Source organism: Chenopodium quinoa, unplaced genomic scaffold, assembly GCF_001683475.1.
Source record: "Chenopodium quinoa cultivar QQ74 unplaced genomic scaffold, ASM168347v1, whole genome shotgun sequence".
Lineage (NCBI taxonomy): Eukaryota > Viridiplantae > Streptophyta > Magnoliopsida > Caryophyllales > Amaranthaceae > Chenopodium > Chenopodium quinoa.
This window is the reverse complement of record NW_018744092.1, coordinates 1,664,203-1,681,627: the sequence shown is the minus strand read 5'-3', so window position 1 is coordinate 1,681,627 and position 17,425 is coordinate 1,664,203. Positions and strand designations below refer to the sequence as shown.

The following is a 17,425-nucleotide window of genomic DNA, read 5'->3' as shown; positions in this document are numbered from 1 at the left end:
AAGATTAAATACTCGACCCGACCAATAATGGCGGTGAAAGGTTGTTCATCATCGGGTTTGGTTTTGGGGAGACATTTTTAGGTGTCTATAGAGATCTTTAGGGACCGACTTCTACGCATTCTATTGGAGAAAACATGGGTTTTCCCTATCCCTTATCCTTGGCATGTCTTGATTGCTGATTGTCAAGAGTGTTGCTTGATCCTTCATCCTTAGTTTCCAAAGAAGCATAAGCATTGTAAGTAGGAATAGTGCTCTCTACTGCCATATCACTAGCAACATCAGTGACATGCGAGCTTGTAACACCACTCTGCTCGTCAGTGCAAGATGGTCGGTTACCCACTAGGCTAGCTGACGATTCATTGATTTTCCCCTTTTTATTGTAGTTGGATTAAGTTATAATTGACTCCTCCGTACTCCTCTTTCCATTGAGCTTGCTAGACTTGCAAATTAGGCCTTTACTTTCTCCAACTCACGAAGAATGTCCTGGTTGTTAGGCTCAACCCTAACTGCCTTGCCAAGATCCTCAACAGCCTCTTCCAGTTGGTATAACCTGATTTTAACTAAGGCTCTTCTATAAAGAGATTTGACGTTGCTACTATCAAGCATGATGACTAAGGAGCAAAGCTCCTTAGTTTGAACAAAATCACAGACCTTTAGAGCATAAGCTGCAAGATTTAATTCTATAGCAATAGCAAGATTCCATAGTATAACATTATCATCCCCATTTCTTGGTAAGCCAAAACATAGAAATTTCAGCCTTCTATCATACTTAGCCCCAGCACCAATAAAGTCACCTTCCTTAAAGCAGATATTACCCTCCTCTTTCAAGACCTTGGCTTGATTATAAATTTTTCGGGGGAAATTATTAGTAGCAAAGGTAACAATACATTCATCATAATCACCATTTAAATGAATAAGCATAAGGGCATTATGTAATTTATGGCCATTTACCACATAGAAAAAGAAGGAGGATTGATCTAAGAGGAAATAAACGAAACCCTTGCTTAACAAATAACTAGAAAAAGTAGGCCAGGAAAACACCAAACTAAAAAAACATGACATCGATGGCCGGAGTACTACCATTCGCGACCTCGTCCGCGAGAAAAGCTTAGAGCAACCCAAACTAAGCAACGGTTTGAATCTTGAAACCACCAAAACACAAAGGTGTTCACTACTAGAAATAGGCCGATTTCCGACGGACATCTTCCGTCGGACACGTATTTCCGTCGAAAAGGACATCTTCCGACGGACACGTATTTCCGTCGGAAAAAACAGAAATTCCGACGGATTATTATTCCGTAGAAAATTTCCGACGGAAAATAAATCCGTAGGAAAATATAAGCTTTCCGACGGAATATTCCGTCGGAACATTAATCTTCCAACGGAAATAAAATCCGTCGGAAGAATATTCCGTCGGAACATTAAACTTCCTACGGAATTTTCGACGGAAATTTCCTACGGAATTTTCCGTCGGAAATTTATTAAAAAAAATAATTTTTTTTCACCAAACCCTAGCCCATAAAACGGATACCCCCTTACCCTGCTACCCGCCTCTTTCTTTTTCTTATTCTCCTTCTCTTTCTCTCTCCTCTTCTCCTTCTCCTTCTCTTTCTTTCTCCTGTTCTTTCTCCTTCGTTCTCCTTCTCTTTCCTGTTCCTCTTTCGTTTTTCTTTTCCTTCGTTCCTCTTTTCCTTCCCTTTTTCTCTTTCCTCTTTTCCTTCTCTGTTTCCGGTTTCTCCTTCGTTCTCCTTTTCTTTTTCATTGTTTTTCCTTGAAATTTCGACAAGGAATGGATTATGTGCGGCTGGTGGTCGTCAAAAAACAAATAATTATGGTGTTTATGGTTAAATTCGACCATAAAAATTCCAGATCTGGAGTTCTTTTGTTCGAATTTAACCATATAATCCCAATTTTGAAGTTTTTTTTTTTTTTTATCAAATTAAGGTATGTGTCTCTTTTTTTCTTCTTAATTTTGATTTTAATTAACTTGTTGATTTTTCTGATTTTTTTGAAATATATGGTGTGGGTGAATTATGGATTTTTTTGATTTTTTTTGGGTGGTTTCGGTGGTTGTTTTGGGTGGTGAGGTGGATTTCGGTGGTGGTGAGGTGGGTTTCGGTGTTGTTTTGGGTGGTTTCGGTGAGGTGAGGAGGTGGGGAGGTGGGTTAAGGTGGTAGGTGGGAGGTGGGAGGTGGGTTTCGGTGAGGTGGGTGGGTGGGTGGGTCTGGTGAGGTGGGGAGGTGGGTTTCGATCAGGTCTGGTGAGGTGGTAGGTGGGTGGGTCTGGTGAGGTGGGTTAGGTGGTAGGGGGGCTGGTGGTGGGGGTGGTGGAGGCGTTTTTATTTTATTTTATTTTATTAAATTTTCCGACGGAAATTCCACCGGAAAATTAGTTGTTTCCGACGGAATATTCCGTCGGAAGAGTATAACAACGTCGGAATTCAGTCCGTCGGAATGTTGTGACGGGCTTCCCAGTTAAGTCAATCTTGACTCCGACAGAGCAAAATCCGTCGGAAATTCCGTCGGAATGGACCCTTCCGACGGAATTTCCCTCGGAATATCGCGAAATTCCTACAAACTGTAATGCGACAGTGCCTTCCGACGGAATTTCGTCGAAAATGGGCATTTCCGACGGAATTTTAGGGTTTTCCGAGGGATTTTTTCCGTCGTTGATTGGTTGTTTTCTAGTAGTGGTTTTTTTTTATTATTATTAACAGAGCTAGAGAGATGAGAGGGCGGCCTCACGATCGGAGATCGGAGCTCAAACTCGCAGCGAACTCAACTTGAGTCTAGGTCTAATAGAGGTAGCGGGCCACAATTGTCCTCTAAGACCACTCGACACCACTAGATCGAAAAACCAGCTTGCGGCTAGGTGCATCGATTTGAATTACAGCCACCGGTGGCCCTTTGGTTGTGGCTTGACAGGAGGGGGGTTTGCAACACCCCCAAATCTCCCTCTACGTAGATACTATAATTATACGTATAAAATACTGTAAAGATAGACTTTGGCGTATTACCGCCACGTGAAAACGTAAGGCTTATTAACTACTAATTATGGCAGTGGAAAAATAAATGACTTTATTAATAATATAATAATCATATTATATAGTTTGAAAATACTCCAAATAAAACTTGTCTGACTCGTGAATGAATAAATTCCTAACTAAGTGATCCCGATTCCGACTCAAGTATGCGCACGATCAATTCCACACTTGAAATCAAGACTGCTTACCAATAATGGTAAACAGGGCGAACCAAAAACAAAAAGGAAAACGGATTAGCAAAAACGCCAAGTACATATAAGTGCAAGGCATGTAAATGCTTTTATTAGACAAACATGCTTTCAAAATAGTTACACTACAATTCAAACGCTAAAATATGACTTTTCCAAAATTCATCACTTTCCAAAATTAGACTTTCTAAATATAGGCTTCCAACAAAGAAATATTTAAAGATAGAACTTTCCAAAAAATAAATTCATCTCCTAAGTGTGCACACCCCCCAAGCAAGTAAGACTATTCTCGAGGAAAGACCAGATCATACAAAGTTCATGGTCTTACTTAACCAGTCCCGGGTAGAGGGACAATAAATATTAAATACTCATGCCCATAATGAGCTGCAAATTTAATTCAATTCCCTTAATCATAAATAAATTCAATTTAATTCAAACATAATTTCAAGATCAATCCTTTAAACAATGTATTCAAACATTCAAACAAACAATGAATCAAACATATACATATATAGAAAAACCTTTATCAAAGGTCTAGCCATCTATACGTACCTTGATCACGAGAACAATTACGGTACGACTACTACACTTGACCACGATCAAGGGAATCCTCCTACACAATAAAATGACCTTAATTAATATAAGGTTCACAAAATAAACCCAAACTATAAATAATACTCTACTAGTGCATGAACCACCTAATATTAACCTTTATAAAATCAAGTCTTGTTTATTTTTAAATAGCAAATTGTATATTTTAGTATCAAAATAACAATCTTAGTATCATAATAGTGTTGTTAGTACCGAAAATTAATATAAATAATCATAATATTATTAATAAGAGTAAAGAGAAGTTTTTTTTTTTTTTTCAACTAGGCGCGGCAAAGGTGAAAGAAAGAAGGTGTTGTTCGCACCTTCTGGCAGCAGCTCACGGCGCATTGGTGGTGGCAGTTGGGTGGTTGCTTGCGTCAGGGATGGTGGCAGCAGGTGGCGGCAGAGGTGTTTGTTTGGTGGCGGCAAGGAGGAAAGAAGGAGCAAGAAGTGAAGGAAGAGGAAAAGAAAAGGGCGTGTATTAGTGAGTGAATAAGATGAGAAATTTCTGATTTTTGGTGTGAGTAATTGAGGAGGATTAAGGGTCTATTTATAGTGTTTAGAGTGTGGAAGGGATAGAGATTAATGTATGATATGATTACTAGAAAACATGATAGTTTTGGGGTTTGTTAAAGTACTTGAACCAGATTAAGCCTAGATTAATAGTTGGGTATAAAAGATGAGTAGAAATTAGATAAAAGTTCATTTGATTGGAGGATTGGAAGAAGGAAGATAGGAATAAAAAAATAAGATGATGAAGAGGGTTTAATGGTTAAGTAAAGAATAACAATAATAATTTTATTTTTTTTTCAAGTTTTCGGCCAGCTATTGATTTTTTTTTTCTATAAAAAACGAAGATCATATTTAAATGAATAAAATAATTGAATTTGATAATTAAATCAAGTTATTATACAAATATATAAATATTTTAGATAATATCAAAACTAAAATTTGTTGTAAATCATAATGTATATTAGGTATTATCTTTAAAACTCTTGAAATTTCTAAGATAACAACATACGTATTGAATAAAATATGGACGGACCTTTAAAAGATAATTAAACCAATATTATTAATTTAAAAATCCGAAAATTTTCAAATGATTAAATGCTTATATTTGGCGCCAAAATTTAAAATTCATTTTGGCTCCAAATTAAATAATTCAAGAAATTATTAAAATATTTTCCCAAAATTCGGGGTATTACAGGGTTCACCGGCAATCGAGGAGCAAGCCAATCCACTTAAATCGCCAGCGGACCGTCAAAATTCTGCTTTAAAATGGAAAGGTGGTATTTTTGAAAACCAGGGGCTTGATACACGGTTTTGGGGTTTTCAAACTAACGCGTGAGGCGCATTCAGTGCAGTTTGTAAATGTCTCTACTTCGCACTTCTACATTCACTTGAAAACATCCATTTTTGTAAGTGCAACACTTTCTAAATGATCATTTTTTATGTAGCAATTCTAAATGTTGTTTATTTTTTGGTACCTCTCTTATCTCTTGGTCTTAACTCTTACTTTTTTTTTCCTTTTTTTTTGTCTACTCACATTCCTCGGTTTTAACTAAACTATTCGCCCACTTTCTCTATTCTATAACTTTAATTTCGCAATAAATCCCTCTTACATACTCCGTATTGTTTTAACAAACTCAACGCAAAAATCTAAAATTATGTGCCAATCAAACAGATGCACTTAAAGAAAGAAGAATAATTAAATGTTGATCTTTTTCTTAGATATAGGCCATATAGCTTTGATGAAAATAAAAATCTAATTTTAGAAAAAGGTAATTATTTTTCAAAAACTACCTATTAGAGCCCTCCTTAGCTCACCTTATTTAGAATCTTATGAGTACTACTTATCTCATACTTCTTTTGCTTTTTATTTTTACTTATTAATTATTATTATTATAATCACAACACTTCAATAATGTACATTATTCACATACTCAGCTTTAAATGCATTTCGTGAAATATACTTAACGAAAAAAATAGTAATATAAATTTTATTGGATTTTGCCTCAGTGTCTACTTTATTAAAATCAAAATTTATAATTTTTGCAAACTTATAACTAAGATATAAACCATTGAAGTTGCACTGGCAAATTTGAAAAATAAGATATGTTGCAAGTAAATAAAAAAATGGAGGCAGATTAGATTAGATCAGGGAACAAAAGTTCAAATTAACTCACGGAAAAAATGTGATCATGGAAAACGATCCAAAGTCGAGTCAAGTGTTAGTTTGTTTAAGCTTAGCTTGATACAAATTATTAGTTTTCAATGAGCTAGCTCAAACTTATATAAATAAATCTAAACGAGTTGCACATGAACATTATCAAGTCGAACAAGATTTTTTTTTTTTTTTTTTTTTTTGTGTTCCACCCGATTCACCCTTCGGGCTAATCCGGATTCGGGGATCAGTTATGGGTGGTTAGGTTCCAATCCCCTCCCAATTGTTGTTGTGAGTAGGGGTGAGCATGGACGGGTAAAGTAAGAGTTTAGATTTTGGAAAATAGATTTAAGTAGGAAAAAAAAACAAAAAATTGCTTCTCGTATTGGATTGGGTAACCGTTAATTTTTAAATGATACCTAGTAATCATACCCGATAACAAATTATTGGAACGGGTACCCGAACCGTTATGGTTATCGGATCGGGTACCCTAATTTCCGGAACAGTTACGAATCGGGTTTTCGGGTAGTTTTGCTCAGCCCTAGTTGCGGGGGATCAAACACGCAGTTCTCCCTACCAAGTGCAGCCCTAATGATCACTGCACCAACAGCCAATTGGGCGAACAAGATATTGTTTGAATTGTGCTAAATTATTTAACAAGTTTATTTTTGTTCAAGCTTATTTGTTACTCCGTAACTTAATTAACGAATTTTAACCGAGGTTTCTTAATTAACGAATTTTAACCGAGGTTTAGTCACATACTCATATCTAGGCCTGTACAAAACTATTCGAGAATTCGAAAATCTGATAATCTGATCCGCAACCGATCTGAATTTTTGGATATCCGATCCGAGTTTTCATTTCGGATCGGATATCTGATCCGAAAAAGCGGATATCGGATGCGGATTTGGATATTGATTTTCAAAATTAAAGGCTGTAATAGTGAAATATATATATAAAATTTTTGAATTGTTCATATAAAACTGACCATGTATTATTAACTTATTATAATATTCTTAATATATTTGATGATAATATTTATTGCAAAAGGACTACTATTTTGTTAAAATATGTTGTACAACTTAGCGATAAAAAAGCGGTAAAATTAGCGAAATTTAGAAAGTAATCATAATCAGTTTTACTTAATACTGGATAATAGATATCCGAAACATCTAATCCGAAAATTTTGTATATTCGAATGTCGGATATCCGAAGTTTTCGGATCAGATTTGAATATCTATTTCTGATATCCGAGCATTCGGATATATCCGAACCGTAAACAGGCCTACTCTTATCGGCTCATCCATTAAAACGGATAAAAGATTTCCATAATTTTTATGTCGGTGAAAAACAAGAGAATAAAAAAGGAAGGATTGGGTGGTGGTGGATCGAGAAAGTTCAGAAAATCAATACTTTCTTCACTTATAAATAATCTCTATAACAGTCCTATTCACACGCGAGTTTAGTCATCTCTAATCGCAACTCCGATAAATCTAAACCCTAATTTCCGCAACTTCTCCCAATTTTTCCCTCTTTCATCAAGTCACTCAAATTTCCCACGATTATGGTTCCCAAGAAATCCGGCGTCAATGAAGTCGATGGCGCCAGCCCTGGGTAGCTCTATATCTATTTTATCTCTCATCAGTTTCCATGATTTATACCCTAATTTACAAAATTAATTGAATTAATTTTTTTTTTTGCAGCAAAATTTTCATCGGAGGATTAGCGAAGAACACAACTCTTGGTAAATCTCACTTAATTTCTGTATTAATTTATCATGGTGCTTAAAATTTGATGAATTTTTTTTATTAATTGATTAATTTTTCTGGGGTTGAACAGATACGTTTACCAAGTATTTCGCAAATTATGGGGAAGTAGTTGATAGTGTTATAATGAAAGATCGGATGACAGGTCAACCAAGGGGTTTTGGGTTTATAACATATGCTGATCCTACTGTTGTTGATATCGTCATTAAAGAGGACCATATTATTAATGACAAACAGGTATATTATACTTATTTTAATTTAATTTTCGTAAGAAAAAAATTGCTGTTAGTTTAATGAAGTTTCTTGCTTGTAGTGATTTGATGGTAATTTACGTTATTTTTTTCAATGACGGAAATCTGTGTTCAGGTTTTCGGGTTGTCCGGTCTCGAAATTCACTTATCTGTACTTGTTTTAGTATCGGATTGAATTCGGGTTCTCTTGTCTGATTGATTCTTGAACTTGTATCCTGTAAACTTTCTTTTGATTTGTTAAAGGGAAAATTGCTTGGGATTAACTTTTGCTGCTAGAGATGTTGGATCTCCTTAATTATCTTAGTTTCTTGCTTACAGTAATGTGTTAATTTCCAATCTTGAGGAGGGGATCTTTTTGAAGGGTTTTCTGTGTGACTTGAATTTTGAAATTGTTAGTTGTTTTGTAATGATCTTGCACCCGAAATTCTTTTATATAAGCTTATCCTATAAAAACTTTGGTTGATTGTGATTCAGCCTTGGGTCGGCCTTACATGATTGGACCAACTTAAATATCCCAAAATTATTTCAAATTGAAAAGAACAAAGTTTTGAATTTTTATTGCTCAGAAAGTTTGGAGATGTTGGTTTTCATCTTTTCTGTTTTCCAATATTCATGTGTAGTTTTCTTTAGGAATCTTACTTGGGTTTTGTTGGTTTATACTTGTACTTAATCTGGAACTTTTTAATGAATTTAAAGTACTGACCATTGAGGAAATTTTTTCGATTTACTTGTAATTTCTGGTTGTGGATTTTCAACCCAAACTGAGGTTGTCTTTAGCTGCTTGCCCATAGATGTTGAAGTCCTATGAAAGAAGAAAAAGGTCACATTATACCTTTTTGGCTAACAAATTTCTACTGCATAGCTATGGTTGTATAAGTGTTTTATGTATCATTCACAGTAGAGATTTCTTGTCGATGGAAAAGCAGGTGAATTGTAATGTCATACATATCCCAATTACTCTAGACGCATTTCTGTCCTCAGGTTCATTGGTTTTGGGGGTGAGGGGTAGATTGGTTTATGATACCTAGTTGTATGATTCTTCAAGCAGGGAATTATCATGAGTACTCATTGAACTGAAGTGGTTTAATGGCATATATATTGGTTATGTGCTTCTTTGGATGCTTATCTTACCTGAATTATCACTACTAGTAGCAAAGTAAAAGTCGGCTAACCAAATGAGGCCTTAGTTCTTAGACCAATACTGTAGTATTTAATGTGGCATACTACTTCCTTTGTGTTATTTGTTTGCTAGGTCTTCTTGTGTCCTACTGTTTTTTTTTATTTTTTTTTATTTTTTTTTTATTGGGAGGAGGGGGTGGTTGAGCTCTATTGTATTGCCTGAATATACCGCAACTGTAAAAAAACAAATTATTATTGGGAGGAGGGGGTGGTCGAGCTCTATTGTATTGCCTGAATATACCACAACAATAATCAGTTGCATTCCAATAGGGAGCTTTTTGCATTGCTATGTGCTTCTAAGAATTCAGCAGCTCTTTAGTAGGTTGTCGAGTGATTTTGACCATCTTTATTGGAGACTGGCCAAAAAAATTTGGATAATTTTTAATTATTGAATAATATTTTTTGCTATGTCTCTTACTATTTCTATGTGTACTTATGCATGCAAATAGAGTGGGTGAAGGAATAGAAGTGGGCAGCTATGGAAGTCTGCTAGCTTTTCATTCTAACTTCTGATTTTACCCATTAGAATCGTGTATGCTTTTGTTAATTTTATCAGGATGTCTTAATTGCAGGTTATTCATATCTCTGTCTCTATATTCCTACTTAGTGTTTCTTCTGTTTGATTCTTGCATCAGGTGGAAATCAAGAGGACAATACCTAAGGGTGCTGCTGCTCAAACAAATGGTTTTAAAACTAAAAAGATCTTTGTAGGGGGCATTCCAGCAACTGTGACTGAAGGTCTACTTTTGAATTTGTTATGTTTGGATTTTTTTACTGTTTATTTCTCAGATACTGATTTTCTCAATTTTTGACACTATAGATGAATTGAAGGACTTCTTCTCAAAGTATGGTAATGTTGTGGAACATGAGATCATTCTTGATCATGCTACTAAACGATCTCGAGGATTTGGGTTTGTGGTGTTTGACCATGAAAAAGTTGTTGATGATATTTTGGCTGATGGAAACATGATCGATATGAATGGCTCAAGGGTGAGTTTAGTCATCTGGCTGTTTTTTAGGACTGTATGTTCCAGGTCACCTGTGTTTAGATTAATTAAAATATGTTGTAATTTGCATTTTTCTTCTATAATGATCTTGTCTTTTTTTGTCCTTTGGTTTTCAAATCTGAAAATTTACATTTCTAAATTTTGGTTGTATCTCAGCATAAATGGAAATTGTCACAGGTTTACTTTCTTTTCCACCCAGGATCTCAGGTATTAAAGACTGTAGGTTGACTTAATTCTTTGTTGTAGGTTGAGATCAAGAAGGCTGAACCAAAGAAAGCCTCAAACCCTGCTTCTGGTTCTGCATTTGGTAGTGACTCTAGGGCACGCACTCATGGAGGTAATTTCAGAGGATACCCTGATAATTATAGTGGATTTGGAAGTGGTTATAGTCCTGCATCCTATAGGGCATTCGGAGCCTTCCCTTCTAGGTTTGGTGATTATGGTGGATATGGAGGTGGTGATTACGGAGAAGGTTATGGTGGATTTGGTGGAGCTGCTAGTATGACTGGTTATCGTGGAGAACCATCTTATGGTTACTCTGGCCGTTATGGCCCATATGGTGGGGCTTTAGGTGGAGGATATGGTAGTGGTTTAGGGATGTTTGGCAGAGGTGATAGCTATGGTGGTGGTTCTGGGTCTGGTTCAGGTCCTGGCTATGGTTCAGGTCCTGGCTATGGCTCAGGTCCTGGTGGATATGGAGCGGGAGCGATGTACGGAAGTAGGGCAGGCTATAGCGGCAGTAGTCGTTACCACCCATATGCACGATAGACATCTGTAAGAGCCTTACCATAGAATTTGCAGACTGTCGCTCATTTCTCAGCATTTTAAGGACTTTGGAGCAGATATATTCCAGCCATTTCTAGATCAAGATTGTGAGATTGCATTAGTTTCATCTGCATCTATGTTTTGGTGATAGTGTGGGAGAATTAGCTATTGTCTACTTTTAGCACCTTCTTGTATTCTCTAGTTGCGTAGCTAGTTAAGATTGTGAATGACTATTGACTTAGAGCACTTGCAATTGCTTTTAATATTTTAGACATAGTTATATTTTTGCAATGTTTGAGGTTTGTTTTATCAAGTGGTTATGCAGGGAATATAGAAAACCCTTAGTGGTGCTCTTCTTGCTCACTAACTTTCAGGCTAGTAACTGGGCAGGGTAGCATTAGTCCGGTAGCCCCATTGCTGTAAGCTAATAGGCATTTGTTGCTTCTCCGTTTATATGGTTCCTGCAAGCTGCAATTCTTGCTTGCACCATGTATATGGACCTGCTGTGTCCTTTTCTCATCCCTATGGGCTCTGATAATCAATCTAGATTATCAGATCATGACATGTCTTTTATGAAGACTGTCAATTAATTATTAGAGTTCCTCTTTGCATGATTACGAAGAAATTATGGCCTGCACATAACCGCTTTGCCAGTGATATCAGTGTTGATAATATTGCTACGGATCACCTGGCTAATATTGTATGCAAGCATGATTTCATAGTAATATGTTGCAGAAGTATATCTGGAATGATTTTTACTGATGAGGTCTGATGAAAATTTTGAAAAAGTATGCTTTATAATGCTTTTTGTTTGGTATTATACCTAATGAATCCAAGACTTATTGGATTAATTGACATTTCTTACATTCAATTCCTCCTATGACTTGTTGAGATATTAGATATCTCTTTGGTTTCAGGGCCGTAAGGCGAACCTTACACAGGTACAGAAGTACAGTCCCCTTTGAAGTATCATAAATATCATGTATATTATTAATTTTAAAATATTACTATAGACAATTTGTGTAAAAGGAAACGGAAACTAAAACAAAGTAAAACTTTTAAAATTGAAAATGGCGATGAACTTTATTCTACTGTCAATACCAATTGAAGTTAAAGCAAGACCGTAGGATTTACTACGTTGATTATTACGATAGTTGGGTAGCCATTATATTTCAAAATCATGAGTTCAAAAAAATAAAAAAATTCTTGTTAAGTATTGTGTTTTTTTTACCTTCATTTGAACGCATGGATGACTGGTGTTGATGGACTTGATGCATGATATACGTGAAAATATTATGAAAGAAAGTAATATTGTTGTTTCTTGTGGCGTCTTTGTTCTTTATATCCCTTGAGCCTCTTTTGCATTGGGCTCCTTTATATATATTTTTCCTACTGTTGTGTTGGAGTCACCGTTTCCTTGAGGTAGTTGCGCTTGCCGGAGCTAGGTTTCACTCGTCCACTGTTGAGGTGGACACGGATGCCAAAGTTGTTCACCACTGTCGATTCTTCACTGCTTGTGAGCCTTGCCAATCATGTCTTTTCCATTCACTAAATAAGATTGTATTTGTATCTTTCATATATTGTAAATTTGTAATCTAATTATAATTTTTAAATCTCAATAATAATTAAGGTTATGTTTACTTTGCCTGATTTCAGTAAATGTTCAGATTAGACTTTATTGTTTTATTTGTCGTTTTTATTGCTATAAATATCTTCAAATGTATATTGAAAAAAATTAAGAAATTGACACATTTGTAAAATAATTTTTTCAACTTTTTCGACATGTACATTAATGTAAATCTAACAAGTGGTTAGGGATTTCCTTTCGGTTCCAAGAGGTTTTGGAATCGATTCTCATCACCCGCCCTTATGGCTCTCTAAAAAAAAAAAAAAATGTAGTGGAATGGAAATTTTTTGACCTTGGTTTAATTTCTCCATTGCTGTTTGTATTTATAATGCTTATGTGGTTCATTCAAATTAGAATTCTCTTTCGGATCGATTCTCACTTGTGGCTCTCTAAACACTAAAATGAATTTAGAATTCTCCTTTACCATTTAAAATTGAAGAGTTGGCGTTATTAGTCACAACTATCAACTATGGGCATTCTTTTTATAATGTTCTAACTAGTGATTAAATCATGATGTCCCAACTTTTCTCAACATGAGAAACAAGGACATTTTGGGTCTTTTTGGTAAAAAAAATAAAAAAATACCCAATGTTCTCAACTTTTCTCTCTTCAACCATGGATTTTGAGCAGTTTTCAGCATGGAAAATTGAATATTTTTTCAATTATGGAGGGAACACTTTCAAACTATGACAAAACCCTATCATTTGAGGTTAACTATACCCTTAATTTATATATTTTTCTTATGGTTTTTCGTTAAATTCGGGGGCGAAACTGTCGGATATGGTGGTGTTATGATTGGGGTTTGTTGTAGTGTTGGTGGTGTCCGGGATGGTGTTGGTGATGGTGATGGAGTTCGTCTACCATTGATGATTTGAAAGGTTGAAGAAGGAATGATGAAAATGGAAGGAGGAGGAAGAAGATGAGTCAGCAAGAAAATATAGTAAAATATTAAAAAGTTTGCCATTATTTACAATATTTGCCAACGTTTCTCATCTTGAGAAACTGGGGCAACTGGCAAGACCCATAACTTTGGGTGGTTCCTTTAAAACAATAACTAGCTTATTATTATCGAGTTGGTTAAATTTCACGTGTTAATTTGTCTGTAAAATAAATAAATAAATAAATAATATTGTTTCCTCTCCCATTCTCTCTCCACCACTACAACTAGCATCCAAGCCACCAATGTACCCAAGATTTCATCACTTAACAAAAACAAGAAATGTGGCACTTAGCCGATCAAACCAATTAAAAATATGTTACAGACCGTTTTGAGGAAGACCCCCCTAAAATTGCGACCTTTTTAAGAAGACCGGACATAGTAGTTACTGCTGGCGTCAATTTTTCCTTTGTGTCAATTTTTCCTTTGTAATTTAATATATCCCCGTGGCTCCTTCAAACTTAAAAAAGAAAAACCAATTAATTTGCAAAAGACTTTGTATGTAGTTCAATTTCAAGTTTTTCAACCCTTCAGAAAATCAAAAGTAACCAAATACCTATTATTTCAGAGCAGTTGCTATTTGCATTAATAATGGTTTCTCATGACTCCATGAGTTCATCAAATCAACTTCCTTTACTTTAGTAGATTCTTGTGAACAAAAACTATCACAAATACCTCCAATAAAGTAAAGGCAGTAAAAGAAGGTAACTATGGAATAATTGAAGGTTGTAGAGTTTCGTAGCACAAAGTCATTATCTTAATCCAAGTATTAGATTCACCATGCTATTCAGCCTTCCATAAGGATACCGGTGGAGTTTCTGAGTTCTTCCATGTGCCAGAAAGAGATGCATATCGATCACCCTTAACAGTATTCTCAGAGACGAGGGATTCTAGCTTGGCCATTTCCTCCGAAGATAGCTTCACGGACAAAGCGCCAATGTTCTGGTTGAGGTTCTCAATCTTGGTGGTTCCAGGAATGGGACACACATCTTCTCCCTGGTGATGAACCCATGCAAGTGCTAGCTGTGCAGGGGTACATCCTTTTTTTGCTGCAATTTCTGAAACTTGTTCAAATATGTGTTTGTTGTGTTCCATATTCTCTGGCCGGAATCTTGGAAAGGACTGGAAGGATAGACATACGAGCATCAAGATGGAGGAAGGGGTCAGCATTGCTCTAAATAGATCTTATCAAATGTAATGCAATAGGAAGGTATATAACATGTATACATCGAAGTTGTATCTTCCATGCATCAAACATTTGCATATCACTTACTCGAAATATATAACTTGTTTTATCTCGAGTACCCAACTCCAAAACTATGTTATTCCGTATAAGATATATGGCTATGTAAGGCATTTCAACTTGGTGTAAAAAAAAGGTTGAGTCAAAATCTCTCCTGCATAATTTTCTTTGTACCATTGTTTTTGTTTATATACAACAACAAAGTAAAAACATCAGCAAACTATTTTTCGTGTTTTAAATGGATTGCAAGCTGATGCCTGAGGGGAAACATTTGAAGTAGGGATATATACAAATGTAAGTCGTACCTGCCGCCTGTCCTCCTTAGTAAAGCTCTCCACAATTTTAGGTCCATAAGAGAGAAAGCCCCTGCCAAGAGGACTGTATGCCACAATTCCAATCCCAAGTTCCCTAATGAAGCGTCCGACATGACAAAATCAGAGTTGTAATTCTTAAGATTTTTACATATAATTTACGGAGCATCAAAGAAGTCTTACCTGCAGGTAGGAACTATTTCAGCCTCCACATCTCTGGTCCACAAGGACCATTCCAGCTGAACTGCTGTTAATGGGTGGACAGCGTGTGCTCTTCTGATAGTTGAAGCTGATGCTTCAGACAGACCGATGTACTTGATTTTTCCCTCTTCAACCAGTTTCTTAAGTTCTCCCATCTGTAATAGCATGTAAAGAAAATAAATCAGTTTATCAAAATTTGGAAGCTGAATATATTTCAGTGGTGGAATTCGGCCTCTGCACGCTCTTGTGCCCAAAGATCATATAGAGGACTCAAGTAACTCAACAGCAGTGCAAAACTTGGCAGGATTGAGTTGGAGAAAAAATTCAAAAATCTCGGAAGCATACTTCTTATATTGTTTGTATTACTAACAGAAGTTCTTAACATTACCCCTTAGACATTCTCAAAATGCCCCATTTCTTAACAACCTACAATAGCTTGGAAATTATGCAGAGGGTAATTTTACAACCCTTTTTAGCTTATGATACAGAGGATATACGTTAACGGTAGTCTGGTTCCAGGAGCTTTCGGAGATCTGTAACCACTATAGGGTGGCGAGGACTTTGGCTTCCTTGTTTCGGGTGAAGAGAAGTGGGTGATAGGCTTCATAGGGGTTACCCTGGAGTATAATGCCAAATTTTGATTTGTAATCAATCAATCAAAGTCTAAATCCCAAAAGTGGGGTCGGCTACATGAACCAAAAGTGATTATTCTGTGTAATCTTTTAATTATTATTATTTTTTTTTTTTTTTTTTTTTTTTTTTTTTTTTTGTAATACTGGTAATTAATTCAACATTGAAAATTAACCAAACAAAGACATCATAATCAATGTACATGTTGTCTGTCATCAATATGTCAATGGAATTTAGGGAGCACCTACAAATTTTGAGTCCAACAATTGAACAATGATATGCGTTTCTCTATTATTTGTCTACTATATACCCGGGTCATAAGCAAAATGTAAATCTAGAAAAGTAATGTACGAGTACGAACCGTGATTTCAATGGGGACTTTAGTATCAATCCGATGTTGATAATAGAGGTCGATGCAATCAATTCCCAGACGCTTCAAGCTTCCCTCACACGCTGCTCTTACGTATGCAGGATCACCCCTAATCTCCATTTTCGGCCCAACGTTGTTAATCCCGAATTTTGTAGCCAACTCTACTTTCTCCCTCCATCCTTCCTTCAATGCCTGCTCAATTCACAAGATAAAAGGATTATAAAGGCTAAGAACTGAAGCTGGTATACGGATCATGTCGTGTCAGATTCATGTTTGTGTCGAAAACCTCTAAAGTGTAAAAAAGAAGCGAGGGTATTACCTTGCCGAGGAGGATCTCATTAGTATGAGGTCCATACATGTCAGAGGTATCAAACAGGGTGATGCCGGAGCAAACAGCGTGGCGAATAAGATTGATCATATCTTCCTCGGGTTTAGGAGCACCATAAGAAAAAGACATTCCCATACATCCAAGACCTTGACTAAACACTTCTAAACCCTGAGAACCAAGCTTCATCCTCGGAACAACCGCGGCCATTTATATCAGTTTCTTGCTTTAATTTGCTTGCCTTTGTTCTTCCTATGTGTGAGTGACCCCATGAAGAAGGCTATCATATTTATAAATAAGATGATAAGAAATGATAGCATTAGTAATGAAGTCATGGAAATCGAGATTGGTCCCCCAAATAATTAAAAGAGCCAGTAATTTCGTTTGTATGTTCAATTTCAATACAACTACTCTTATCGATTATTGTGCAATAAATGTTTAGAATATAATAATACTTGGTCACTTTCTTGGCCTTTAAAATACCAAGTAAAATTACAGAAATGGTTTTTAGTTAAAACTTTTTGTAAAAATATAAAGAAAATTTGGTTATGAATGTTACTTTTACCGTAACACAAAATCGTTGCAATAATTTGAATTTTATATAATTATTGTTATTGATACTACACGAAAACTAGATTAAAAATTAAACAATTATATGTCACATATAGGAATGGATTAGAGTTTTGTACTCTATTGTGCTTTTACAGTTATCATAACTTGGTTGTCCCTTTGAACCTAGATCTTGGGATCTCCATTCAACTAGGTTGGGTAGCCGCTATAATAACTAATTGATACGTCTTAACCCCATTCTCTTTGATGACTTATCC

At 35.8% G+C, this 17,425-nt stretch overlaps 3 protein-coding genes across 3 annotated transcripts; 1 reads left to right on the top strand and 2 right to left on the bottom strand.

The window, feature by feature from the left end:
* Positions 1–145: 145 nt before the first annotated feature.
* LOC110691703 (70 kDa peptidyl-prolyl isomerase-like) lies at positions 146–921 on the bottom strand. Its single transcript, XM_021868639.1, has 2 exons — positions 460–921; positions 146–307 (listed from the first exon to the last, which is right to left on the bottom strand). Exons 1-2 carry the CDS (start codon positions 919–921, stop codon positions 146–148), a joined length of 624 nt encoding a protein of 207 aa, XP_021724331.1.
* A 6,427-nt stretch (positions 922–7,348) lies between these two features.
* On the top strand, positions 7,349–11,317 carry LOC110691792 (heterogeneous nuclear ribonucleoprotein 1-like). Its single transcript, XM_021868743.1, has 6 exons — positions 7,349–7,600; positions 7,690–7,730; positions 7,826–7,989; positions 9,818–9,920; positions 10,003–10,172; positions 10,436–11,317. Exons 1-6 carry the CDS (start codon positions 7,551–7,553, stop codon positions 10,955–10,957), a joined length of 1,050 nt encoding a protein of 349 aa, XP_021724435.1. The 5' UTR covers positions 7,349–7,550; the 3' UTR covers positions 10,958–11,317.
* Positions 11,318–14,056: 2,739 nt separating this feature from the next.
* On the bottom strand, positions 14,057–16,921 carry LOC110691791 (probable aldo-keto reductase 4). Its single transcript, XM_021868741.1, has 5 exons — positions 16,593–16,921; positions 16,265–16,465; positions 15,256–15,428; positions 15,067–15,169; positions 14,057–14,640 (listed from the first exon to the last, which is right to left on the bottom strand). Exons 1-5 carry the CDS (start codon positions 16,806–16,808, stop codon positions 14,302–14,304), a joined length of 1,032 nt encoding a protein of 343 aa, XP_021724433.1. The 5' UTR covers positions 16,809–16,921; the 3' UTR covers positions 14,057–14,301.
* Between the last annotated feature and the right edge of the window lie 504 nt (positions 16,922–17,425).

What these genes read in the sequence shown, in the direction of transcription:
- LOC110691703 (XM_021868639.1), bottom strand. Translation starts at nt 921, where the DNA reads ATGCTTATTCATTTAAATGGTGATTATGATGAATGTATTGTTACCTTT. An exon ending in TTCTTCGTGAGTTGGAGAAA is followed by an intron (nt 308 to 459) that starts GTAAAGGCCTAA and finishes ACTGACGAGCAG; the next exon opens with AGTGGTGTTACAAGCTCGCA.
- LOC110691792 (XM_021868743.1), top strand. Translation starts at nt 7,551, where the DNA reads ATGGTTCCCAAGAAATCCGGCGTCAATGAAGTCGATGGCGCCAGCCCT. An exon ending in GTCGATGGCGCCAGCCCTGG is followed by an intron (nt 7,601 to 7,689) that starts GTAGCTCTATAT and finishes TTTTTTTTGCAG; the next exon opens with CAAAATTTTCATCGGAGGAT. An exon ending in AGCGAAGAACACAACTCTTG is followed by an intron (nt 7,731 to 7,825) that starts GTAAATCTCACT and finishes GGGGTTGAACAG; the next exon opens with ATACGTTTACCAAGTATTTC.
- LOC110691791 (XM_021868741.1), bottom strand. Translation starts at nt 16,808, where the DNA reads ATGGCCGCGGTTGTTCCGAGGATGAAGCTTGGTTCTCAGGGTTTAGAA. An exon ending in AAGTCCCCATTGAAATCACG is followed by an intron (nt 15,429 to 16,264) that starts GTTCGTACTCGT and finishes ATGCTATTACAG; the next exon opens with ATGGGAGAACTTAAGAAACT. An exon ending in CTAAGGAGGACAGGCGGCAG is followed by an intron (nt 14,641 to 15,066) that starts GTACGACTTACA and finishes CTATCCTTCCAG; the next exon opens with TCCTTTCCAAGATTCCGGCC.